The sequence below is a fragment of the Pantherophis guttatus genome, chromosome 3 (genome assembly GCF_059756535.1).
Source record: "Pantherophis guttatus breed Tessera chromosome 3, ASM5975653v1, whole genome shotgun sequence".
NCBI lineage: Eukaryota > Metazoa > Chordata > Lepidosauria > Squamata > Colubridae > Pantherophis > Pantherophis guttatus.
In genome coordinates, this window is record NC_142065.1 from 1,434,002 (window position 1) to 1,460,748 (window position 26,747).

Genomic DNA, 26,747 nt, shown 5'->3' on the forward strand with positions numbered 1-26,747 from the left:
AAGGGAGGGGATGAGAAGGGAAAAGATGAAGAGGGCGAGGGCAAGGGGGAGTGAGGGGCTGAGAAGGGAATATATTAAAGGGATGGGAAAGGAATAGATGAAGAAGGGAAGGGATGAGAAGAGAATAGATAAAGAGTGGAAGGGAGGGGAATAGATGAAGAGGGGAGGGAGGGGGAGGAAAGGGAATAGATAAAGAAGGGAGGGGATGAGAAGAGAATAGATGAAGAAGGGAAGGGAAGGGAATGGGAACTGAGGGGAGAAAAGAAAGAATGAAAGAGAAAGGAGGGAGGGAAGGTGATCACATCCACCCTAGGCCAAGGTTCTCCAGTGAAACCGATTTGGGGGAAGGGAAAGAAAGGGCCGGCTGACCCATGGAGCTCAGGCCCACCTGCGGTCTGGCTCCCCACCTTGGAAGGCTCTAAACGCCATGGGCCCTCCCCCCCCCGGGAGAACAGGGCGGATCGAGCAGGGAGGCTGGCAGGCCAGGTAGGAGGGGGGGGCGTCTCGCCAGGCGCTGCATCGAAGAGGCGCAGACAAATGCACAGAGCATCACGTCTCTCCCCGCGACGCCCCCCCCGCCAAGCCAGCGTACAACGGGATACAAGGTTAAATGGTGCAGAACCCTGTAAGTGGCCTGATTGTCTTGTCACAAATGAAATACGCACCACGGCAGCCGCTCCACGTTGGGGAGGGGAGGAGAGGGGAGGGGAGGGCCTGCTCAGCCACAATCTGGAGCCCTTGTCACCCTTTTCCCATGGATCTCCACAGACAGACCCACGGGAGGGGGGGTGCAATTCCTCCCTGCTCCTGAGGGGAGGGGGCTACCAGGCCAGGGCTGTCCAAGGGTCAGGAGGGAGGAGAGGGGGGTCCCCCCACCCCCATTCTACCCCCTCCCTTCCTTCACGGATGAGCCAGAGAGGAAAGGCAAGCGAATTGCCCCCCCCCCCCCGAGTTCTGCCTTTCCAGAGAGCCAAAGGCAGTCGGAGCCCCACATACAGGCAGCTCTTGACTTACGACAGCTCATTTAGTGACCGTCCAACATGACACCGGCACTGGGAAAAAAAGGGGCTTATGGCCGTTTTTCACACTTACGACCATTGCAGTACCCTCACACGATCAGAATTCAGAGGCTTGGCAACGGGTTCACCTTTATGACGGTCGCAGCGTCCCAGGAGGGTCACGTGAGATCCCCCTTTTGCGACCTTCTGACCAGCAACGACCGTGGGGAAGCCGGATTCACTTAACAACCGTGTGACCAGCTTAACGGCTGCAGCGATTCGCTTAACAACGGTGGCAAGAAAAACTCACTTAACAAATGTCTCGCATAGCAACATAAATTTCGGGCTCAATTGTGGCTGTTAAGTCAAGGACTACCTGCATTTTGTGTGTGGGTGTGTGGGTGTGTGTCACTCTGGTCTATTAAGAGAGGAGCCATTCATTCCAATGGACAGCAACCATCAACACTGACCCAGGGTGCAGTTATGGGTGGGTGGGTGGGTGTCTTTGTGTGTGTCCCCCCCAACTCAGGGAGGTCTTCTTATTGATAAAGCCTTGCCACTTATCTTTCAGAGACCCCAGACCCCTGCAGCAAAGGGGTGGCCTCTGGAAACCCACTGGCTGGCAGAGGGGCTACAGAGGGGGCTACAGCAGCCCCCCAGGACTGCTCCCCAAACTGAAGGCTGATTGGCTGAAATGGGCTAACCCTCCTGCCCCCCCCCCACAAAACACTCCACATTAAACGTGGTTTTGCCAGCGGAGACCCCCGAGTGGGTTGGAGCCTGTTCAGTGGCTGATTCTGAGTGTGCATTGTCACAGGTGGGCGGTGGGGTTCTTGTTTTATTTTCATTTTATGATTTTTAAAAAAATATTTTTATTTTTTTCTACATTGGTTTTTTTAATCGTCCAGAGTTGCTGTGAGCAAGCAGGCGGCTACATACATTTTCTGAAATTAACAAAGAAGCCCCTGACCCATAAGGGAACCAACCCCACCCCCCACCCCCCCCAGACTCAAGGCTCAAGAGCTTCGTTATCACCTCGGCTTTATTACAGGCAGAGTAAATTGCTTTTGTCTGAAGCCACATAATGGCCAGAAGAGGCATTTCCACGCTGCCTGCTTAATTCCTGGGTGGTGCTCTGCATATTAAGTTCGCTCTTTCTCTGCAAAGCGGAAGCCGAATGCTGCAAACTTTCAGGGCGTCCCTGGGGGAGGCTGCGCTTCTGAGCCCCCCCTCCGCACTTGCTCAAATTGTGGCACTGGGGCGAAAGCAGGGCAGGAGGTTTGGGGTCTTCTGTTCCTCCACCTGCATCTTAATCCAGGCGGCCAACCAGGATCATGTGGCAAACCAGGATACGGAGCCGGCTGGGATTCCGGTCTCCATCCTGGGCCCAGCCAGGATTAGCACCAGCTATGTTTCGTGGCTTGTTGTGACACCAGAGAATCATGCAGCCCCAAAGGGCAAAATGCAGCCTCCCGACAACTTATGGACAAATCAGGTTCCAGGTATCGTCTGCCAGCACCCCTCACGATTCGGGTTCTAGGTTCTAGCCCCCAACGTTTCTTTGCTCCAGGCAGATTCGGACGGATCTGTGGATGTTCAGAAGTCTGGAAACTGCCCTTCTCCGTGGTGGCCTCCGTCCCATGAAACAATCGCTTGCTGAAGACAGGAGGATTAAGAATTAAAAAATTATTTTTCAAAGAGCGTTTGGAAAAGAGAGGAGGGAGCCGGCTGCAGGCAGTGGCTTCTCTCTTGGTGCTGGAAAGGATTGCTGAGGGAACCCCTGGGGTCTTTGACCTAGACGGCAAATGAAGGATAGATATGGACAGAAAGGAAGAGCGGGACAGAAAGATGAATGGATGGACCGACTTGGGTTAGGGACATAAACTTATTTCTTAACGTAGTTCAGGACCAACTGTCATTCCTCCAATCAGTGAGGAGGATTCTTCTCATGATCTAGATCGGGGGGTCTTTCAAACTCGGCAACTTTATTTGTACCCTATGACTATCATTAAGTCTTGTACCTTATGATTCTTGATGAACGTATCTTTTCTTTTTATGTACACTGAGAGCATATGCACCAAGACAAATTCCTTGTGTGTCCGATCACACTTGGCCAATACAAAATTCTGTTCTGTTCTGTTCTGTTCTATTCTGAGTTGTGGACTTCAACTCCCAGGATTCCCTGACACTAGTGCATTCCTTTTCATGTGTAACCCCATTGTGGCCTGCTTATTCTCTTGTAATCCCTTCCTCTGCAACCTCTCCACTCTAGTGGATGGGAGAGAAAAAACAACAACACCAGGCATGGCTGCCTGAGGAATACTGGGAGTTGATGTCCACAAGTCTTAAAGCTGCCAACTTTGGGGACCCCTGACCTAGATGTTACATTTCTGTTCATAGCTTAAGGCTAGGTTGTTTACCAAATGTAGCCTGCTACTGACTCATTTTCTGCTTTAGATAATCTAGAACAGTGTTTTCTCAACTTTGGGCACTTGAAGATGGGTGGGCTTCAACTCACAGAATTCCCCAGGCAGCCATGCCTGTTTTTTTCTGAGCCCCTAAAGTGGAGAGATTGCAGAGGAAGGGATTACAAGAGAGTAAGCAGGCCACAATGGGGCTACATATGAAAATGGGGCTACACATTAGAGCCAGAGAATTCTGGGAGTTGAAGTCCACACTTCTTCAAGCAGCCAAGGTTGAGAAGCATTAATCAAGACCCCTGAAGCTAAATCGAGTTCTCTGCTCCCGACTTCTGTCAACCCACAAGTGTCTCTGCATGTTCTATAGCTGTAGCCCAAAAGATATCAACACCCTCACCTGCCAGGTGCAGAAGTGTGAGAAACCCTCATCTTAAAATTGACATCTGACTGGCCACCAGGCACCTTTTCAAACATGGGCTAAAGGGGGATGGACTGCTAGAAGGGGATGGAGGAACTGATGATGCTCCCTAGTTGGGTGATAAAATGTCTGCAAGAAAACCACCAAACTCAGAGAACACCAAGGATCCCACTCACTCCCCTTTCTCTTTCTCTTCCTTTTCTTCGTCCTCCTCTCCGCAAACCCCCCTCTGTTCTAGCACTGAAGATGTTCCTTAGTTGGGTGGTGAAACATCTGCAAGAAAGTCACCAAGCTCAGAAAACACCGTGGACCTACAAATATTCTCCTAAATTGCTGAAAGTTGGACAGCAAAAAATCCCAACATCCTTTAGTCATGACTGCTTCAGGATTATGATGTGGGGAGGAGAGGGGATCTTCTCCAGCTCTACTCTGCTAGTTGAAATGGCAGCCCACCTTCCCTTCCCCTTTGACCCAGGGGGGCCCTTGCCAAGCCTCCTACCTCCACAGCGCAAGTGTGCCAGGGCGCTCCTCCCTCGCCCTCAACTGCCCAGCTGGTCCAAGAGGCTCTGCACGTTGTCCGTGAACTCATTCCGCGTCTTCTCGCTTCCCGCTAGTTTCACAGGGTGCAGGCAGGGGTGGGGGGCCTCCAGGTTTCTGGGGCACCAGACGTTGCAGAGGAAGAACCAGATGGCATCCGGATCGACCTCCATCAGGCGAAGGAAAACACTGCAAAACCAGGAGGAGAGAAAAGATGCAGGCCAAGGGCTGGGGATGGCAAGCAAGGCCGGGACTCAGCTCTAACATGTGGGCAACACCCCCTCCCCACTTTCTGGTTTCTGAGTCTTGGACTCAGTTTTATCTTAATTTAATATTTTACCCTGTATATTATATTATCTACATACCATACATACATACATACATACATACATACATACATACATACATATATATAAAATTTATATGTCACTGATAAAGAAATAAAGGGAGACTAGTATAGATCTATTTCAAGCTTTTTAGCTTTCATCAGCTAGTCATACCCTTACTATGTCTCCCTTTATTTCTTTATCAGCAAAACATACATTTGGTATAAAATGGTTTGTCATGAATGCGACTGCTTGAGGGCTCCTGGATTGGAGCTGAAAGGCGAAAGGGAGCAGAATGCCCCCTCCCACTTGTTGGAGTAGACCAGGTGTCTCGATAGAAAAACACTTTATATATATATATTTGCTGATGCTTTATTTAAACTTATATTTATATTATCAGTAATTGCATGACCTCAGTAAATGCCATATGCTGCTCAATAAATATTTATTCTCGAAACAAGCTAAGCTTGATTGTGTGGCTCCGTTATCTTGTGCAAACCCAACATGCGTCATTAAGTTTATGAGTCCATGTCCGAGGGGAACCTCCTAAACGGTTTATCCATTCACCCACTCAAGGGTGTGTACAAACTGGTGTTTTAAAGAACTTTTGATTTTTAGCTTCTTCACCTCTTCACTTTTCTTCCTGAGCTGCAAGATTATGTTTTGGTAGCCATGGAAGAGAGCAGCCAAACCTACAAAACTAGCATTGCTGTCAGAACTGCCACCTTACGTCTACCCTGTGCCATTGTTCAGTGCCAGTCTGCCACGGACCTTAGGGGAAGGGGGCAAGGGAGGGTGAATGCTTGGGGGGCGGGGGGAAGTGAAACTAATGGAAAGAAGCATGCCTCTCAGATGGAGAAAGAGTGACTGTTTTCAAAAACATCATCTTTGAAACTGATTGGATGATTGGGGAGGGAGGGGAGGGAACAAGCAATGGGAAGAGCCTGGTAGGGGAAAAGTTACACTTAGGGATTTGGTGCGCGAACTTCAGTTCTGGCTTTGCTTTACTGTAGTTCACTTGGCCTTTCGTAAACTATACCTTTCTCAACAAATGGGAGTCAAGGATCGTCCTTGCTTAAAGGGCCAAGTTGAGACAGGAACCATCAGGGCCAGGTGGGTCTCAGCATCCTATCCCAAATGGTCCTTCAGCCTCCGTTCAACACCTCCTGTGCAGAACGGCATCCCATCTCTGGCCCTCCTTCACCTAAACCCCTGGCTGAAATCTGTTTTCCTGCGAACTTGCAAGTCCCAGTCTGGAGCCAGAGAGAAGTGCTCTTGCTCCACTGCTCCATAATTTAAAGACCGAAGGCAAGCTGTTCAGTGGTGGGATTCAAAACATTTTACTACCGGTTCTGTGGACGTGGCAGGGGAAGGCTGCTGTAAAATCTCCATTCCCTCTCCAATCCAGGGGAAGGTTACTGCAAAATCCCTATTTCCTCCCGATCAGCTGGGACTTGGGAGGCAGAGAATAGATGGGGGCGGGGCCAGTCAGAATTTTTACTACCGGTTCTCCAAACTACTCAAAATTTCCACTACCGGTTCTGCAAAACTGGTCAGAACCTGCTGAAACCCACCTCTGAAGCTGTTTCATTTCTTAATTGTCCTAACAGTGAGGACAATTAACCAGTGGAACTGCTTGCCACCAGACATTGTGGGTGTTCCATCACTGGAGGTTTTTAAGAAGAGACTGGACACTCACTTGTCTGAAATGTTATAGGACCATGATGGTGAACCTATGGCACAAGTGGCACAGGTGGCACGCGGACCCATATCTGTGGGCACATGAGCATTGCCCTAGCTCAGCCCTAGCTCAGCTCCAGCGCACGTGTGCGCGCTGGCCAGCTGATTTTGGGGCCCATCGGAAGTCAGGAAATGGCCCATTTCCAGTCTCTGGAGGGCCTGCGGGGGGATGGGGAAGGCCGTTTTCGCCCTCACCAGACTCCAAGAAAGCCTCTGGAGCCTGGGGAGGGCAAAAAACAGGCCTATCGGGCCCACCGTGCCATCGTGTGCCAAAAGCAAGAGTCGCATATGGGGGGGGGGGGGTCGCACGTGCACGTGCATGTGCGGGGGGTGGGGGACATTGATTTATGGGTGGGGTATGCGTGTGCATGACACCCCTGCGCTCCCCTTGTTTTTGGCATGCGATGGCAAAAAGGTTAGCCATCCCTGTTATAGGATCTCCTGCTTGAGCAGGGGGCTGGACTAGAAGACCTCCAAGGTCCCTTCCAGCTCTATTCTGATTCTAACTGCTCTCGCCTTCCCCTGAATCTTCTCCCATCTGGGTCTCAAACCCCACCCATTCTCAATGCTGTCCCCAGGATCTGGTTTTTAGGGCACTTTCTGCTTCTTCAACACTGACTACAGTTGGACAACACCCATTAAAAGCAGAGACGAAGATCCCCAAAGCTGGACTTCGGCAAGACTCATTTATCCCTCTTCCCCTCCTCTTTGCTAAGTGAAAAGGAGCTTGAAGGATTTTTAAGCTGCCACGAATGAGAGAGCATGTAGAGAAAAGTAACATCCGTGTAAATTAAGGAAGGACAAAGGGAGACAGTTAAAGCCCTCTAAGGTCTATAAATCTAGCAGTTGGCTAAGGCCACAGGAGAAGAGAAACAAGCACAATTCACTAAAAAGCACTGTAAGAATGCACAGCACTTAGATGTAGAGAACTTCCCCCCTCCCTTCCTGTCACTTTGCTCCTTCTTTCTTCCTTCCCTTTTGATTCCCATCTTCCTTCCTTCCTCTCTCCCATTTCTGCCTCCCTCCCTCTCCTTCTTTCCTCAGATCTCTCCATCCTTCCCTCCCTTTCTTTCCTTCCTCAGATCTCTCCTTCCTCCCTTTTCCTTTCTTCCTCCCTCTTCTTCCTTCCTCAGATCTCTCCTTCCTTCCTTCCTTCCCTCCCTCTTCTTTCTTTCCTCCCTTCCTCAGATCTCTCCTCCCTCCCTCCCTTCCTCCATCCATCCCTCCTTTTTCCTATTCTCTCCCAGCTGCCCTGGCAGGGAAGCATTTTCAAACCATGAAAATTGCCATATGGATTTCTTGCTTCAGAGGAAGCCTGATTTGCCAAAATGGACACCGCCTCATGTCCCCGTGGCAAAAAAAAAGCCGAGCTCCCCATTTCTAACTTTTCTCTTACGCAGGATGCCCCCAACCCCCAACAGAGTTAGAAGATCTAAAAAAAACAACGAACAACAATAGGTAAAGGACAGATGGCGGTGGAGAAAATTCACTTATGTGGTCACCGGGCGTCAAAAACAACTCGATGGGGCCTCATCAATCCATCAACCCCGCAACCTCTCTATCCGAGGATGCCTGTTTTCAATCGGGCTGCTTCTGGTGATTCCTGCCAGATAGATTTCTTTCTGTTAAATTGATTGGACAACCGGAGAGCAGGAAAGATGTTTCCCTGTCAGGCTGCTACCGCCCGATCGATGCGGCTGTCGGATGGAAATTCGGATGGGCTGCTTTGCAATCTAGACACACGAAGCTGATCCCACCTGCTCTCCTCTGGGCCCAATTTTACCTCGACTCTTCTGCGTACAGGTAGTCTTCGACTTACGATCACTACTGGGCCCGAAATTTCTGCTGCTAAGCGAGTTGTTCAGTGAGTTTTGCCAGGGCTGTGAAGTGAATCACTGCAGTTCTTAAATCGCTAACCAGGCTGTGAAGTGAATCTGGCTTCCCCCACTGACTTGGCTTGTCAGAAGGTCGCAAAAGGAGGGAAGTTGCGACTGTCATAAATACGAGCCAGTTGCCAAGGGTCCGAATTTTGATCATGTGACCGTGGGGATGCTACAACCAGTCATTAAGTGTGAAAAATGGTCATAAGTCACTTTTTTTCAGTGCTGTTGTAACTCTGGTCACTCAATGAGCTGTTGTAAGTGGAGAACTACCTGTACTGGGTGGCTCCTTTCAGCCCAGCCTTGAAACATGCCCAGTTATTGTTCTACTTAACAACAGCTGACTTTTTCTGTCAACCACCTCCACAAAAACTGAAGTGACATGAAATTGGCTGCGCTGCATTATCTTGAGGTCACCTGGGAAATGCCAGCAAGAAGCTCAAGAGAGTTATTAGCTGCAATTTGGCTCCTGCGTTTGAGTCTCTTCCCCTGCAACTCTGCAAAAAATACTTCCCCTTGCAGCCCATCTCTTCATTCGGTTTTAGGGCTTTATTTCTGCAAGGTAAGAATCTTGTACTGGCGACACAGCCAGACTGCCTGGTTCTGCAATGCTGACATGGCTGCATTTCTCCAGAAACTCCGGTTAATAAAATGTCTCTGCCATCTTGGCTATCTACAACCCCTAGAGTGGCAAGGCTCCATTTCAGACACGTACTGACGTCTGGCCAATTGGAAGGGGCCCAGGATGTTAGAGAAACAACCGTCTGTAGAGCAGAGCTGGCTGGAGAATTCTAAGAGTTGAAGTCCACACGTCTTAAAGCTGCCAAGTTTGAAGACCTCTGCTGTAGAGATTCTTAGTCATCCAAGCCATGGTTGTCCCAAAGGTGCTTTTCCGGGAGGCAACTGGACTTCGTTTTTTTTTTCTTTTGAAGACATTTTGCTTCTCATCCAAGAAGCTTCTTCAAGAAAGTCCAGTTGCCTCCAGAGAAAGCACTTTCGGGACAACCATGATCTGGGATGACTGAGAAACTCTACAGATGTTTAGCTATACAATTTGGGATGAACATCCTTTGAATGGTGTGGGAGTAGGAATGGATTTCCAGAGGGAAAAAAATTGCAGACTACAGGAACCGTTTGCACCACTTGGGTGACCCTGAAGACACAGGTAGGCCTTCAAGTGGCCTCAACAGCTCTCTAAAAGGATGCCAATGACCAGCTGTCTGCAAGGAATATAAATCCTTCCCTTCCCCACCATCCAGTCAGAGCTGAAGAAGCTTCTCGGATAGGAAGCAAAACGTCTTCAAAAGATAGTCCAATTGCCTCCTGAAAAAGCACCTTTGGAACAGCTTAACTGAGCCATAGTGGTGCAGTGATTAGAAGGCAATATTGCAGGCAAACTCTGCTCGCTGAAAGTAGTTTGATCCCAAGTGGCTCAAGGTCGACTCAGCCTTCCAAGGTTGGCAAAAATGAGGACCCAGATTGTTGGAAGTAAGATGCTGACATTGTAAAGTGCTTGGAGAGTGGTGTAAATCACTATGGTATATATAACTGCTATTTCTATTGCAATATCTTTTTCTTTCTTTCTTTTTCTTTCTTTCTTTCTTTTTCTTTTTCTTTCTTTCTTTCTTTCTTCCTTCCTTCCTTCCCTTCCCTTTCCTTTCCTTTCCTTCCCTTCCCTCTCTCCCTCCCCTCCGTCCTTTTCTGAGCCCTGATGGCGCAGTGGTTAGAATGACGTATGGCAGGCTAATTCAGCTGACTGCCCGCAGTTCAATCCTGACTATTTCAAGGTTGACTCAACTTTCCATCCTTCCAAGGTCAGTAAAAATGAGGAGCTGGATTGTTGGGAGTAAGATGCTGACTCTGTAGCTCAGAGAGGGCTTTAAAGCACTAGGAAGTGATATATAAGTGATACTGCTATTGCTATTAGAGCCTCTGTAATAACATTGATGGGACATATATTACAATAAGCTTCAGTGTTAGGCAATCAAATTAATGAAGAGAGAACTAAGAGGTGGATATGGACAGAAGATGCAAAACAATTTGTACACTGATAAAATTTTACTGCGAAAAATGTGAAATATTTAGGAATCTTCAGGGCAAATACTGTAGTAAGGATTTATTCATGGACAATTATGTGTCAACTTGGAAACAAATAGTTATTCATCTTTTTTTTATTATTCCAAGGCTGGCTGGGGAATTCTGGAAGTTGAATTGCATCTCTCTTGAAGCTCCCAGTGTTGAATAGTGCTGCTCTAGCATATATGAAGGGGTGCCAAACTTGCAAAGATATCCGAGAGGGATATTTGATTATTGTGAGCCCCTTCACTGTAGTTTCCCAACCGTAGCCTCCTCCTCCTCCTGCTCCCCCTAATAAAACTCCCTTTCCTGGAGAGGGACATTGGGTGCTTCCAGCAAGCAGGCAGGTAACATCCCTGAACCCAGGGAAGGAGAGAAGCAAAATGCACTGTGCCCAAGTCTTCAAGTTGCCATGGCTGAGAAACACTGCCCTAGGCTAGCTGGGGAATTCTGGGAGTTGAAGTCAACAGGTCTTTAGGTTGCTTAATAGAATAACAGAGTTGGGAGGAATCTTGGAGGTCTTCTAGTCCAACCCCCTGCTCAAGACCCTAGACCATTCCAGACAAATGGTGTCCAATCTCTACTTCAAAGCCTCCATTGTTGGAGCACTCACAACTTCTGGAGGCGAGCCGTTCCACTGACGAATAATCAGGAAATTCCTCATTTTCAGATTGGCTCTCTCTCTAACCAGTTTCCACCCATCTCTTCTTGCCCTGCCCTCAGGGGCTTTGCAGAACAGGACAGAATAGTAGAGTTGGAATGGAGCTTGGAGTTGTTCTAATCCAAGCTACTGCTCAAGCAGGAGACCCTTTCCCATTGCAGAAAATGGCTCTCCAACCTCTTCTTAAAATCCTCAGGTGATTAGAGCATCCAGAACTTCTGGAGGCAAGCTGGTTTTCACTGGTTAACAATCAGGAAATTCCTCTTTATTTCCAGATTGGATCTCTCTTTAACCAACTTCCGCCCATTGCTTCTTGCCCTGCCCTCAGGGGCTTTGCAGAACAGGACAGAACCGAATAACAGGGTTGGGAGGGACCCTGGAGGTCTTCTAATCCAAGCAGGAGACCCTCTACCATTTCAGACAAGTGGCTCTCCAATCTCTTCTTAAAAGCCTCCAGTGATGGAGCACCCACAACTTCCGAAGGCGAGACGTTCCATCGGGCCTGCGCAGCTGTTGAGGTTCAAATCCTGCCTCCCACCCACCCGGCTGGTGGTCCAGAGGAGTGAAACGCAGCCGATGAGATCAAGGAGGGGCTGATGGCTTGCTGGGGTCAGAGACCAACCTCTCTTTCCATTGGCTTGGAGGCCTCTGAAGCTTCGAAAGAGAACCCTGACTTGGCCGCTTTCTGTATTCTTTTAAAATAATGACTCTGGCAGTTTCCAGGCAACCTGTGTTTCCATGGAGAAAGATTCCGGGGGGGGGGGTGAACCCAGCATGTGCTTCTGATCGCGTTCGCTTTGTTCAGTTAGGTGTGATCAATTCCAGCTTGCCTTCGCTTAGCTGAGTGCTGTGGCTCACTCACGCCTGCCAAGTAAACAGAGGGGCAGCTGGGGACAGGCAAGGGGCTTCCACTGGCTCAGTCAGCTGCTGCTCCCCGATGTCTCTGAGGGGATCCAGCAGGGCGACTGCCAACTGCACAGCTGTCTCCACCAGAAAGATATGGGAGCATATGGGGAGTTATCCCTTGACTTACGATCATTCGTTTACTGACCGTTCAAAATTACAATGGCATTGACAAGAGTAAGGACGGTTTTTCACATTTAATGACCATCACAGCATCCCCATGGTTGTGTCATCAAAATTCGGATGCTTGGATCTTCAGCCTAAATTCTTCATGTTTCAGAATTGATCGTTTAAGTGTCCATCTTGTTATTTTCTTTTGTCCCTTGACTTAGGACCAGAACCATCATCTTCATTTAACAACCACATAATGCCTTGCAGAGTGTAGTAGTCTGGGCAACTGAATGGAGCTAGCCGGATGCCCTTCCTGTCACCAATGCGGAGTTTTGTTCAGCAGATCTATTCTCTGTGTGTGCCCAGAGAGAGAAATATCTGCCTCTACCTAGGATTGAACTCACAGCCTCCTGATTGTGAGGCGAGAGCCCCACCTCTAGGCCACCGGAGGATAGAATTATGCTGGCTGGGGAATTCTGTGAGCTGAAGTCCACAAGCCCTAAAGTGGCCAAGTTTGGAGTCTCCTGATCTAGATCTGTGGACTTGGTTTTTAAAATTATTTCTGCTCTGCGCCTTGGATCACTTGCCTGAGCGCTCTACATTTCTCAACCTTCGCAACTTTTGGATTTGTGAACTTCAATTTCCCTGAATTTCCCATGGCTGGCTGGAGTAACAGTGCCACATAATGCTTTTTCTTTTTTGGATCTCGAAAGAGGTCTAGGAGGAGATCAGTGAGGGCCTCCAGGGAATGGAAACCCCTGCACGAGAGGGGAGTTCCAGAGGCTGGAGAATGAACCACAAGCCAGAAAAGCTGTTCCTATGGCAGCCTTGAGGCCCTGCAGCCTGCGGGCACACCTGTCTTACCTGCGAGCAGCTTCTTGCAGCCTCACAGGCTGCCTGGCGCTGAGGTAGGGCAGGCAGGCATCCACCACCGTACTCAGGTCGTTCTCCCCTGCAGAAACAGTTAAGATGGGTGGCTCAGAGGAGGGGGTGCACCAGCCACGGCCCACTTGCACCTGCCCCTCACCCCCTCCATATCTCCCTAGAGAGCCTGCTTGAGTGGGGCAGGCCAGGCCAGCAACAGAAATGCAGGGAGGGTCACATGGCACATGCCAGGCCCACCTCAGAGTCAACTGCAGGTAGTCCTCGACTTACGATCACAATTGAGCCCAAAATTTATTCTGTTAAGCCAGACCGTTGTCAAGCATTTTGGCTCCATTATACGACCTTTGTCGCCAGTGAGTAACTGCAGTTGTTAAGTCAGTCACGCGGCTGTTAAGTGAATCTGACTCCCCCCATTGACTTTGCTTGTCAGAAGGTCGCAAAAGGGGATCACCTGATCTCGGGACGCTGCGACCGTCGTAATAGCCGAGTCAATTGCCCAGCGGCCGAATTTTGATGAAGTGACCGTGGGGATGCTGCAACGGTTGTTAAGTGTGAAAAACGGCCATAAGTCACTTTTTTCAGTGCCATCTCGTAACGTTGGTCACTAAACAAACTCTTGTAAGTCGAGGACTACCCATGGGGGCTTTGCCAGCAAGAGCTGAATTCCCCAGGATGGGGCACTACGTACACATGATAAAGGAAGGGGGAGAGAGAGAGAGCTGGATCAACATTACTCCTCTACTTCAGGGGTCTCCAACCTTGGCAACTTTCAGACTTGTGGACTTCAACTCCCAGAGTTCCTCAGCCAGCTTTGCTGGCTGAGGAACTCTGGGAGTTGAAGTCCACAAGTCTGAAAGTTGCCAAGGTTGGAGACCCCCTGCTCTACATAATATATTTATTTTTCATCCCACCCGTCCTGCCTCTAACTGCCTTCTCTGGCAGGGCGACAGCAGCAGAAGAGGAGCGCTGCCAGGAAAGTGGAGGGAGGAGGAATCAGGAAAAGCAACAGCATGAGCTGCCTAGGCCAGAAACCCCAGCATGGAACAATACCAGGAGTGTTGCGTGGCGCTCCTGCTACTCACCCAGATCCAGAGCCTGGCAGAGGGACCCGAGGCCCTGGAGCACAGCCAGCTGTAGTTTGAAGGCCAGGGTGTGGCTGTAGATGGGCCCGGCGTGGGCGCTGGTGGGGGCCTGGGCGACAAGGGAGGCCGCCAGCTTTGGCAAGACGTCTTTAGAGAAGCGGCTCCTTAGGAAATCCCCACTGTGGGCTCCGAGAGTGCACAGCACCTGCCAAGAAGCCCACCAGCTGGTCACTCATCCCCAGAGTCAGGGCCCTGACTGAACTGAACTGAACTGACGGAGGGAGCCTTTTTCTGGGGCTCTTTTATTTATTTATACATTTTCCTTTAACATATATGAGTGCTTAATAAGCGGTGTATTGTCTGAGTCAATTTGCAAATATATAATAATAGTAATAACAACATTTTTCACTTGTATATAATGGCATTCTTCCAATTTCTAATTTCTACCCGTATTATCTAACCGTAGCTAAAAACCTTACAGATAAACAGAAAAATGAACTGACAAAGAAAATAGACCTTCAGGTAGTTAAGAACGTAAAATATTTTGGGAATTTACCTAACAGCCAGATGTGCAACAATTAAAAGAAGATAACTATACAAGGTTAATGCAACAAATTAAAACCTGATTTGGAGAACCGGAAGTTCTGTGATTCACTTCCCTGTTCTCTGGGCTTGTTTCCTCCTTCCTCCTTCCTCCCAGAGAGAAGGAAGAGAGAAAGAAGCAAGGAGAGAGAGAGAGAGAGAGAGAGAGAGGAGCTCCCTGAGGATGGGCTCCATCACGAGCCCAAAAGCTCGGAAGACTAAACCTCTGGTCCTGGTGACCGACCCAGATTGGATCCTTCAGGGTTATAATGGGACACGGAGATTCGCCTTACCTTGAAGGCCCTGAGAACAGCCAAGGGGTCATCATTAATCAAGCGGCAAACGAGAGCAGGCCACACCCGATGTGCCAGTGGGAGGAGCACATTTTCATGTGGACCAAGGACTATCACACCGAGTTCAAGGACTTCGAGGGCCTGTCAGGAGATGCCTCAGAGTCAGAAGATGAACACGCCAGGATTAAGGGTGGTGATGTTGGGGAAACGGAGGCCTGGGTCTCTAATTCACAATGTACGAACAGAATATTTGTGGTTCAGGGTTGAAATGTGGGCTCCTTAGTGGTCTCCGAGCTTAGTTTGCTTGCAGATGTTTCATGACCCAACTACGGTAGGTTGCATCATCACTGCTAGAAAGGAATGGGGTTTGCTCTCTGTTTATTATCCCTTCTAGCACGGATAATGTTCCCTAGTTGGGTCATGAAACGTCTGCAAGAAAACAGCCAAGCTCAGACAGCATCAAGGACCCCATAAGTCCTCCTCCCCTTCTACACTGCACAAGCCCCACTCCCTCCTAGCACTGAAGATGTTCCCTACTTGGGTCATGAAATGCTTGCAAACGAAGCTCAGAGAGCACCAAGGACCCCACAGTCCTCCTCCTCTTCCTCTCTGCAAACCCAACTCTAGCACTGATGATGTTACCTAGTTGGGTCATGAAACATCTGCAAGAAAACAAGTTCAGAGAGCATCAAGGACCCCACAATCTATAATGCACTTGGTACTTTGAGTCAGTAACAGATTTAAGCAAAGACCAAGCAAGAAGGAAGATGGAGAGTCATATTATGCCTTAGTTGGAGGCCATGGAGCAGCCAATCCTCCTCCTCCTCCAGCTCCAATTCAATGAGAACCTTTTGCAGCAGGAAAAGGTGAAGAGAGCTCTATAAGGGGCTTCAATGCCAAGGACAGTTGGGACTAGACTTGGGGTAAGGGTAGCTCTGGTGTTCTGCCTGCCTTCTCCTTCCCAAGGTCAGGTTCTCCTGAGCCCGACAAGGACCTGCCTGCCACTCTTGTTGACCAGGTTCTGATAACTGTGATGACCAGTTAAAAGGTCCATATGATGAGATGAAAGAATGAACGTTCAGGCTTTGGAGTTGTGGAAAGTTTTACAGGAAACCACAAGCCTGTGGGTTAAATATGTCTTCAAAACCACAGAAGGCAAACATGAGTATTTTTATAACTTCTACTCCTTAACTGCCCTGTGCTGGCTTCTTCTTATGTAACTAAGTAAAAACAAGAAATCTATACATACTTGCTTCACACTGCCTTCGGGGTCCTTCCAGCCTCATGGAGGACCCACCTTTGTTCAGGTAAATAAGCAGGTTTATTATGAGAGATCTGGACTCCGTCTCCTCATTCGCACTGAGCTACACTTGTTTCTCTGGTTAAGAAATTGGGTTGGGCTTTGGAGGAGATCTTAACACTCCTGAGCAGGTGGAGGAAGAGGTCACTCCGCACTAGCCAAAGCCAAGGGCAGGCTGCCCCATGTGGGGGGACAGGGCCCTTGAGAGCTTGGCAGCATCAGAGGATGGCTGGCTGCATCGATGGCATGGCCGCCCTTACCTTCAGCCGCACTGCGAGGCTCTTGCTGGGGAGCAAGTGGACGGCTCTCTCCAGAACATCTTTTGCCATCTTGGCCTGCAAGGGCAACGGCCTGTCTGCCCCAGGAGACCCTTCCGGTGCTTCGGGCTGCACTGCAGGATCCTCTGGGGAGGGAAGAGGCCACAGCTGTGGGCACAGCCAGAGGGGCGAAGGGAAACTTGCTTTGCCAGCCTTGTCCAGTCAGCTCAACAGCTGCGGGTGCTGAGACCAGGCACTAATTCAGCCACTCCATGAGCGGGCATTGCCCATCCTCCTGTCCAACCACAGGCCAAGCTCTACCAACCTTCCTCCTCTTCTTCCTCCTCTTCGACATCCCCCTCTGCAATCTGCTTCTGCTTCATGTATGCCGAGAAGAACTCTTCCATTTCGGCTGCAGTGGGCAGGCTGGTTGGCCTCGGTGCCCGTGGGCAGGAGGAATCACTTTCCGGCTTGTGGTGGGTTTGCTGCTCCGGCTCAAACCAGGAAGCTGCCAAGAGGAGGAAAATGCAGTTGGGCCTCCTGGATCCAAGACGGGATGGGCAACGGTGAGAATTTCAGACCAACCTCTGGGGAAAACCTCTGGATGAATACAATCTAGTCCTTGTCCTCTGTCTCAGAATAACAGAGTTGGGAGGGACATTAGAGGTTTTCTAGTCCAACCCCCTGCTCTCAGGCAGGAAACTCTATACCATTTCAGACAAATGGTTGTCCAATCTCCTCTTAAAAACTTCCAGTGTTGGAGCATCCACAACCCTTCAAGAGAGCCGTTTCACTGATTAATTGTTCTCACTTTCAGGAAATTTCTTAGTTCTAGGTTGCTTCTCTCCTTGATTAGTTTCCATCCACCAAAACTTAAACTTCCTTTGCTGGCCTCTGTAGTGATCCTGACAGCCAATTATGCCAGCAGGACTTGGAAGGTGTCAGCAAGAATTAACAAGAGACTCAACGTCTTCCAACATCCGAATCCTTAAGATTTGCTATTTTGACCATATTACTAACAAAATGGTGCTCCAGAAGAGCTTTCTTAAGCAAACTACATTAACACTGTCACATGCACAAGATTCCAATTTACAGGTCATATTCTCTGCATGGAGCACAACTGAATACCTAAGGTGGCAATGAGATGGAGACACACACACACACACACACACACACACACACACACACACACACACACACTGTAAGCATTCCAGAAAGTCCCCAACTCCAATTCAAACTCTGTGGCAGGCATTTCTCAAAGTCCCATTTATTAGAGTAGGTATACTAGCACTGGGAAAACCCGAATCTGAGCGTTCAGGGTTTTCCCCCAGTAAATCAAAACCTCAAATCCAGCCCCTGCACCCATCAGTCTGTCACATGGCCCAATCATCATCTGTCCCAACCTGAGCCATCCCTGCAACCATCCCTCCTCCAGATGCAGGAACACGCTGACCTTGACCGAAGGGAAGAATGCTATTATGACTAACTACAATCACTCTCCTAAATCCCCCCTCCCACTTTCCCAAGCGCAAGAGGTTGGCAGCGGGGAAACATCTGGTGCTAACATGGCTTCCAAAGCTAACACACACACGCACGCACGAGATGCCAAACGACCAAGGGGAAGCTCTCGAAATACATGGCGAAGAATATCAGGGAAGACTTAAAGACTCTAAACATCACCTAGGAAACCGCTGAAGTACTTGCCCAAGGCCAAAAATGCCGAAGACCCCTTGCTGCCCGATTTGCCACATAACAAGGGAGGATCTAAGCCTAAGTAAGTCTGGTGAAGAGAGCTTCGGGGAAGGCAGGCCGAGGCTTTTCTCCCACAATGAAGGAAGACGCAACGGCTTCCCGTCTGACCTGCAGTTATGTGCGTAAGGCCGCCAACTGAAGGAAGTTCTCTCCATTCAATTAGCTCCCTGTTTCAAAAGCTCAGACCTGGCTCAGAGATGAACTGGTGATGGAAAGCACGCTGAACATCATCCTTGGGTGAGGGCTGCAAGCACCAAGGAGAGAGAGAAACAGGAGGAACAGAGGCGGCTCCATTAGAAGAACAGACGTTGCCTCTGCTCTATGGAACCTCTTGCTCCAGAGGGGAGGCAGGCCCCACTCTACTGGCATGGGGACCAAGAGTGGCAGGCAGCTTTGGGGAGGTTGGTGGCTTGAGGATGCCCCTTTTGCCCTTATAAACCGTGTCTCTCTTTATTTTTATTTTTTATTTTATTTTATTTTATTTTGAATTTGTATACCGCCCTTCTCCCTGAGGACTCAGGGCGGTGAACAGCCAAGTAAAAACATCAAGTACAAATATTAAAATATATGACTTATCCACTATCTAAGAATCTGCCTCAAAGAAGAGGGCTCTGCCTATTTGCCAAAGACCCTGAAGGCCGGACAAGAAGCAACAGATGGAAACCAATCAAAAAGAGAACAAACCTAGAAAGAAGGAGAAATTTCCTGATAGTTAGAACAATTAAGCAGTGGAACAACTTGACTCCAGAAGTTGCGGGGGCTCCATCCTTGGAGGCTTTTAAGAAGAGGCTGGACAGCCACTTGTCTGAAATGGTACAAGGTCTCCTGCTTGAACAGGGGGTTGGACTAGAAGACCTCCAAGGTCCCGTCCAACTCTGCTATTGTTTTTATTTGTAAAACGGCCCAGCCATGTACGTGAGGTGGGTGGTGTAGAAATGTGATCATTAAAATAAATAAAAATGCATGGATGTCAAGCTTATTTCTGCTAAGGAACAACCTGCGCTCAGAATATAAAGATTGTCAGGCTGGACAAAAAGGTACAAGACTGATATACAGCCCCCCCCCCTCCCCTCCCCTCTCTCCCACACACACATAGCTTGAAGCTTGTAGTTAGCAGCTGCTCGTTTTCTGGTCTAGTGCAGATGATGATAATAATAATTTTATACGCCATCTGACTCTCGGGGACTCTGGGCAGTTTACAAAATGCGAAAACATTTAAGAAAACGGCACACACAAAAAGAACAACGACGGGAGAGATAACAAATCCAGATGGGAACAAAGAAAAAGAAGCAAAGGAGGCTTCAATCACCCTTGCAAACAGCCAGAGGTTTAGGGCCCTTTGAAGCACCAGTAAGGTGTTTGAATCTGGGGGGAACCTCATTCCGGAGGGCTGGCGGCTGCTACAGAGAAGGGGGGTTTCTGAGATATGGATAGATGGCTTTGTTTAATAGAAGGAATGAGGAGAGCACCAGCCTTGCAAAATTAAATTGACCAGGCAGATGCCATGGGAGGTGGTGGTCCCTCAAGTAAGCAGGCCCTGTGTTACGAAGGGCCTTCGAGATAGCCACCGGCACCTTGAAGTCTATGGAGATTCTCAGTCATCCAGGCCATGGTGGTCGCAAAGGTGGTAACCCCCCCCCCCCCCCAAAAAAAAAGGCAACTGGACTTTCTTGGTGTTTTTCTTTGAAAACGTTTCATTTCTCATCCAAGCAGCTTTTAGCCCAGGTTAACAAAACACCATTGCTACATACATTCACATTTTATGCAATCTTCAACCAATAAACCATCCACCTGATGCTGGCTGGGGAATTCTGGCAGTTGAAGTCCACAAGTCTTAAAAGTTGGACAACACCCCCCATGCACTACACCAAACCACCTCTCCTAACCTGGTCTACTGTCTTCTAAACACAGACCTAAAAGCAGGCGTAATTGCTCCCTTGGTTTGCTCTTCCCAATACCTTGGAGGTGGTGGATTCCAGTGCAGCCGAAAAGCATACAGGGAATCCTCAACTTACGACCCAAAATAGAGCCAGGAATTTTGGTCGTAAGTTGCTGCAGTCATAAGTCAAACCAGCATGTGATCTGACTTGAATTTATGTCCATTCGTGTGATGGTCAATAATTGAATCACATAGTTGTTAAGCAAATCACATGGCTGTAACTCTGAATCCAGCTTATTCAATGGGCGTTTTTTTGCTGATAAAAGGGGGACTAGTATAGATCTATTTCAAGCTGTTTAGCTCTCATCAGCTAGCCATACCCTTACTTGGATTCGAACTTGGGCTGCCTGCTGATGAAGGGAGAACTTTTTTTTTAAATTTTGATTTATATGCCGCCCTTCTCCGGAGACTCAGGGCGGTTTACAGTGCGTTAAGCAATAGCCTTCATACTTTTGTATATTTTTTTTTATACAAAGTCAGCTTATTGCCCCCACAAGCCGGGTCCTCAATTTACCTACCTTAGAAAGGATGGAAGGCTGAGTCGACCTTGAGCCTGGTGAGATTCGAACTTACAGTAATTGCAGGCAGCTGGTGTTAATCACAATGCTATCAGTCTGCTGAGCCACCAGGCCCTTATTGTGGATCATAGGTTAATACAACTGCCTAACATCCAGGCAGCCCAAGTTCGAATCCAAGTAAGGGTATGGCTAGCTGATGAGAACTAAATAGCTTGAAATAGATCTATACTAGTTTCCCTTTATTTCTTTATCAGCAAAATATAAATTTGGTATAAAATGGTTTGTCGTCAATGCGACTGCTTGAGGCCTCCTGGATTGGAGCTGAAAGGCGAAAGGGAGCAGAATGCCCCCTCCCACATGTTGGGGTAGACCAGGTGCCTCGATAGTGGGTGTTTGTATGAAGGTCTTTGGTTATTCGGGTTTTCTCCCGTGTAAAAACCCGAATAACCAAAGACCTACATATACAAATATAAATATAAGAGTGTGTGTGTGTATATCTATATCTATATCTATATCTATATAGATATCACAAAATGCTATCATGTGGCCATGGAACATCGCAATCAGTTGCAAATGCCAACTGACAAATGCCCAAAATGCGATCAGGTGAGGTGGCAAGTATATTTTTTAAAAATTTGGTCGCAACTTTAAACATTAAGCAACCAGTTGTAAGTTGAGGACTACCCCCGTTGGCTGGGGAACATAGGAATTGAAGTCCAACAGATCTGGAGGCTACTACTACAGCCGCGGTGGAGCAGTGGTTAGAGTGCAGTACTGCAGGCTACTTCTGCTGACTGCCGGCTGCCTTGCAATTTGGCAGATCGAATCTCACCAGGCTCAAGGTTGACTCAGCCTTCCATCCTTCCGAGGTGGGTAAAATGAGGACCCAGATTGTTGGGGGCAAGAGGCTGACTCTGTAAAACCGCTTAGAGAGAGCTGTAAAAAGCACTGTGAAGCAGTATAGAAGTCTAAATGCTCTAAATTCTACTAGGGCTGGAAATGTAAGTTTATCTTATTAAGGGCAAAACCAGCAGCCAAGCACAACAACCAACAAATTCTGAAGCAGAGGCATTCCCAACCTTTCATTCGTAGTTACCTAGTGAGGCCATCAGGGTCCGTAGAGCCCCCAGGAACGAAGATGCCCGTTCACTGTGACATTGATCCAGTCTGGCCAAAACGTCTTCAACCAGGTCCTCCACCAAGCAGGCCCCCCCGGCATCCGAGTGTCGGAGCATGGCCTCCAGGACCTGCAAGGCGTGGGGCTCATCGGCCGGGTGCCTCAGGTGCAAGGAGACCCCATTCGCCAGGTAATCGGCATTCTGCCTGAGGAGCTCAGGGACGGAGGGGTAGCCACAGGCCTGGCAGATGTCGACAAGGGTCCCCTTTGCAGTCTGGCTGACCAGGAGTGTGCCGTCCCCGGCCTTTTCCAGCACAGGGTACAAAGCGGAGATTAAGAGCAAATGGAAGTCCTTCCCCAGGGCAGAGGCAAAGGTGCTGATCCCTTCCAGCTGGATACAGATCTGCCAAATGTTGCTGTTCATACAGCGGATGGTGGGGCTTGAATCTGGGGACACCAGAGGTCCGTGAGCTGCTCCGTACGTAACAGCAAGAGCTCTGGAATCTGTGGCTGCGGATTCAGCCCGGGACTCTTGGACCTCCAAGCTGGTGACCAAATGCCAGTTTCCCGAGTCCACATATTCTTCTAGCACGGAAGTTACGATCCCCACCAGATCCTCGGAGCTCAGCAAAGTGCTCTGCGCCTCCTGCCCTGCGGCTCCAGCGATCAGTTCATTGACAACCATGGCGGCTTGCTTCCGGTACATAGTGGATTCCCTGTACAGGTCCATGAAGTGATCCACAAGTAAGTAGAGATTGCCGTAAGTGCCCAGAGCCCGGCAAATCTGCTGCAGGAGGGAAAAAATCCGGTCATCTGTGAAGAAGCGGAAGTACTTCCTCTGGAGGCTGCCCAGCGAGGGCTGAGGAAAAGCTTCCGGGGCCCAGCTCCTTTCCTCCACAACCTTCACGTCCTTCACCTCCAGCTCCAGGACTTGCACCAGGGCCTTGGACAGACGCTGAAGGTGGGAGGCAGAGTGGAGAACCACACTCACCTTTGGGCCCAAGAGCTTCAGGTACCCAAGGACTAGGTTTAAAGTGGCCATCTTGCCTTGGTCGTTCTGGGAGGTCATTAAACGGGGCAGAGCAGTGGCCAGAGAGTGAAGATCCTCAGATAGGATGTCGGCCAGGAGCCTGTTCCCGGCCACTCTCTCCTGTGCGGTGATATCCTTCAACGCCCTCTCGCTTGGACGCTGGACCTCGGGGCTCTCATCGTTCACAAGGCCAACCAAGGCTTTTAACAACTGGCCAGCTGAGTCCACCAAAGATCGGCCGCATGTTGTCAGGAGGAGACGGGCCATTTCCACCAGCTCCCGTCGCACTTTCCAGTGGGGATGAAGAGACCCAGATCCAGACACCTTCTTGATAAGGATGGAGAGTTTGGATGCGGTATTTCTCGCCCAGTCTCCGTTTCGGTGGACCACCAGTTCCTGTATTTTACTCTGTTCTGAGGCTGGTTTCTTCCTCTCTGGTGGGATCTGCGCTAGCTGTTCATCGGCCATCACCAGAGCGACGGCCCTAGAAAAGAGTTTGATGGCCGAGACTGTGACGGCATGACTTTGCTTCACGTCTGCTGCAATAATCTTGGACAGAGCAATGGAGATCCCAGGAAGGAAGGAGGCAAAGAGGTCTCCACATTGCCTCAACTCTTCTTTCTCCAGGGACTGGTGATCCTCTGGGCATTCGCACTGCAGAAGGAGAGCCTGCAGACACCGCAAGGCCGTGATCTTAACCTGCCGGGCTTTTTCCTGTTCTGCAAGGGCCAAGAGCAGGGACACGGCAAAGCCCAGCTGGGGAAGGTTGGAAGGCTGGTAGAGAGACAGGAGGACATCTCCGTAAGCGGAGTGGAGCAACGCGAGCAGAGCCTGGCCCACGTCTTGCTTCAGTTCCTCCGACAATGGAGCCAGCTGGGATGGGTTGGAGGGAGACGCCAGGCAGACACAGAGCTCGGAGAACAGCTCTAGAAGGAGATCTGCCTTCTTCACGCATGTGGACGAAAGCACGAAGCTGACGCACTGCACCACGCTTCGGACCACACCCTCCCGCTTCGGCTCAGGGGTCTTGAGGGTGAATCTCAAAGGGAAAAGGACGTATTCCTGGAGCTCCTGCAGGGCCGAGTCGCTGACCACCCGCAGCTGGGAGTGGAGGCGCTCCACATTCTCCACTGTCTGGGCCTTGGTCAGCCGGACGCAGGCGGGGCGGAGGGCTCCGAAGGCCTCCTGGGGGGTGTCGAAAATGGCCATGGATGCTGCTGCTGCGCTCTCAGGCTCATTTGACCTCCATCTTCCTGCCAGCAAAAGAAAAGGACATTTTTATTGATTTAGTTACCGTATTTTTCGGAGTATAAGATGCACCTACCTTTTTTGGTGAGGAAAACAAGAAAAAGAAATCTGCCTCTGCCTCCCAGCAATTTTGCCTCATTACAGCAAACGGCCTGCTTTACTTTCATTTTCAGCATAGCTTGATTAGCACGAGGGGGGAAAAAAATCTGCTCCAGAAATTTACCTCCTTGCAGCAAGCAGCAGAAGCCTGCGCAAAACAGCTGAGAATCGGGAGGCCGATCCAATCAACTTGTGCTAATTAGGCTGTGCTGAAGCTGAAACCGGCTGTTACTTCTTGCTGCAAGGAGGTAACTACTGGGAGGCAGAGGCCAAAGGGTGGGGGCCAATGGGTGAGCGGGGCTACATTCAGTGTATAAGATGCACCTATAAATTCACCCCCTTTTAGGGGGGAAAAGGGTGAGTTTTATACTCCAGAAAATACAGTATATCCATGGGATAGGGCTAAGGTAGGATAGGATAGAATATAGAATGGAATAGGAATAGGAATAGGAGCTGGAAGGGACCTTAGAGGTCTTCTAGTCCATTCCCTTGCTCAAGCAGGAGAACCTATATAACATTTCAGACAAGTGACTGTCCAGACTCAGCTGCAGGAGATCCTGCCTATATTATTTTCATAAAAAATCTCATGGCGGTGAACGTAGCTAATTCAGGCAGTCCTCGACTTACAACCATTCGTATAGTGACTGTTACAATGTCACTGAAAAAAAGTGACTGAAAAGTGGCAGGTTTCACACTAACTTTTACAGCATCCCCAGGGGTCACGGGATCAAAATTTCAGGCGCTTGGCGACTGGCGTTTCGTATTTATGACAGTCGCATTGCCCCAGGGTTACGGAATCGCCCCTTGTAACCTTCCCAGCCGGCTTCTGACAAGTAAAGTCAATGGGAGAAGCCTGGATTCGCTTAAAGGACCACACGATTTGCTTAACGACTGCAGGGATTCACTTAACGACCGTGGCCAGAGTGGTCACAAAATGGGGCAAAGCTCACAGAACTGGCTTTGCTCAGCAAGGGAGATTTTGGTGCCCAAGTGTGGTCGTAAGTCGAGGAGCACATCGTTTTATCCTCCACAACCACCCTGTGAGGTGGGCTGGGCTGAGAAAGGGGGGGGGACTGGCCAGCCGGCTTCCGTCCCTGGGGCAGGATTCGAACTCCCGACTTCTAGCCTTAAGGAGCCCCTACTTGGGCGGCTGCCCGCAGAGGCCTCCTCTAGGCCCGGAGCTTTGCCTCAGAGCCGGGGAATCTCCTCAGAAAGGCGCCCCCCAACCCAATAGGGGCTCCCCAGAGGAAAGGCCTCCGCCGGTTGGGCCTTCATCGCCTACCACGGGAGCCCGGGCCAGGCAGGGTTGAGGGACGGAGAACGAACAGGCCAGCGGCTTCGGCCGGGACCCCTGCCCGACAAGGCCGGACCCCGCTCGGACGCCTGAGGGGAAAACGCGCCCCCTTACCTTGCCCGACGCTCAAGGCGCATGCGCGAACGCCCGCCCGCGCATGCCCGGAGCCTTCCGCCCGGCAGCCGGCGCGAGCGCGCGTTGCTGACCACGCAGGCGCGGCGTCCTTTTTTTTTTTTTTCCCCGCAGCGGACTGCGCAGGCGTCACCGTCGGCGCCCACCAGCTCCCCGCGGTCACTTGGCAACTCGCCCCTCCTCCCTCCGCTGACCCTTCCGGCGACCCGTAGCATGCCGCCCTCTGACCTTCGGCGGCGCCGGGGTGAAAGGGCGAGCGGCCATTTTGTGGCGGTTGGTCGCCCCTGAGGCCGGGGGCCTGGTCCAGCCAGGCCAGGCCGGGTCGGGTCGGGCGAAATCCCGCCATGTCGTCGTTCTCGGAGTCGGCGCTGGAGCGGAAGCTGTCGGAGCTGAGCAACTCTCAGCAGAGCGTTCAGACGCTGAGCCTCTGGCTCATCCACCACCGCAAGCACGCCGGGCCCATCGTCGTCGTCTGGCACCGAGAGCTCCGCAAGGGTGAGGGAGGCCAGCGAGCCGCAAGCGCCGCGTAAAAGCGCCGGGGAGCGTGACCCGGCCCCACACCACCAGGCCCATCATCCCCGGCCAGCCTCCCCCGGCGTGGAGGAGGGGCAGCCGGGCGCCTTCTGGCCTCGAGGGGCTTCGTGGGGGGGGGGGGAAGGGGGAGGGGGCTGAGGTGGGGGGAGGAGGGGCCCACGTGGGGAGGGGGGGGTCCGAAGGGATTCATCTCGATTGGGGGTCGCCAGGCCTCGTTCGGATGTAGATGGTCCTCGACTTACAACGGTCTGCTTAGTGACCAGTCCGAAGTTACAACAGCACTGGGGGGGGGAAAGGTGCCTCGTGCCCGGTCCTCGCACTTATGACCGTTATACCGTCCCGTCACGGGATCCAAATTCGGATGCTTGGAAAACGGACTCATACTTACGACGGTTGCTGTGTGTGTGTGTGATACGATCCCCCTTTTGCAACCTTCTCACGTGCAAAGCCAAAGGGGAAGCCGGATTCACTTAACGACCGCGTTGTTAACAGCTAGAGTGATTCGCTTAACAACTGTGGCAAGAAAGGTTGCAAAAATGGGGCAAAACTCACTTTAACAACTGCCTCGCTTAGCCGCGGAAATTTTGGCTCAATTGCGGTCATAAAACGAGGAGT

The 26,747-nt window shown here is 50.2% G+C and overlaps 2 protein-coding genes across 10 annotated transcripts in view; one reads left to right on the forward strand and one right to left on the reverse strand.

The window, feature by feature from the left end:
* Positions 1–1,867: 1,867 nt before the first annotated feature.
* On the reverse strand, positions 1,868–25,944 carry TTI1 (TELO2 interacting protein 1). 8 transcript variants are annotated; one of them, XM_087888926.1, is made up of 9 exons: positions 25,581–25,944; positions 21,775–24,078; positions 16,795–16,977; positions 16,473–16,615; positions 14,913–15,053; positions 14,038–14,242; positions 12,935–13,022; positions 4,336–4,562; positions 1,868–2,792 (listed from the first exon to the last, which is right to left on the reverse strand). In XM_087888926.1, exons 1-8 carry the CDS (start codon positions 25,942–25,944, stop codon positions 4,376–4,378), a joined length of 3,615 nt encoding a protein of 1,204 aa, XP_087745052.1. In that variant the 3' UTR covers positions 1,868–2,792; positions 4,336–4,375. The 8 variants fall into 8 exon arrangements, 5 of the variants coding, with proteins under 5 accessions (XP_087745052.1, XP_034275295.2, XP_034275294.2 ...); XM_034419404.3 differs by having other exon boundaries at positions 1,868–2,654; positions 25,581–25,687; XM_034419403.3 differs by having other exon boundaries at positions 25,455–25,582.
* RPRD1B (regulation of nuclear pre-mRNA domain containing 1B) overlaps positions 25,943–26,747 on the forward strand; it is a 43,865-nt gene continuing 43,060 nt past the window's right edge. For both annotated transcript variants that reach the window (XM_034419405.3, XM_034419406.3), the window contains exon 1: positions 25,943–26,093. In XM_034419405.3, the coding sequence (XP_034275296.1) occupies positions 25,943–26,093 (151 nt within the window). The remainder of the gene's footprint in view (positions 26,094–26,747) is intronic.

Bases quoted from the DNA above. Each gene is read 5' to 3' on its own strand.
- TTI1 (XM_087888926.1), bottom strand. From the start codon at position 25,944: ATGGCGGGATTTCGCCCGACCCGACCCGGCCTGGCCTGGCTGGACCAG. The intron at 16,978-21,774 runs GTAACTACGAAT...TCCTCTTGGCAG, and splicing joins GACCCTGATGGCCTCACTAG to CTTCCTGGTTTGAGCCGGAG. The intron at 15,054-16,472 runs GTAAGGGCGGCC...ATCTCCTGACAG, and splicing joins GCCTCGCAGTGCGGCTGAAG to GCCCTCGAAGTCCTTGAACT.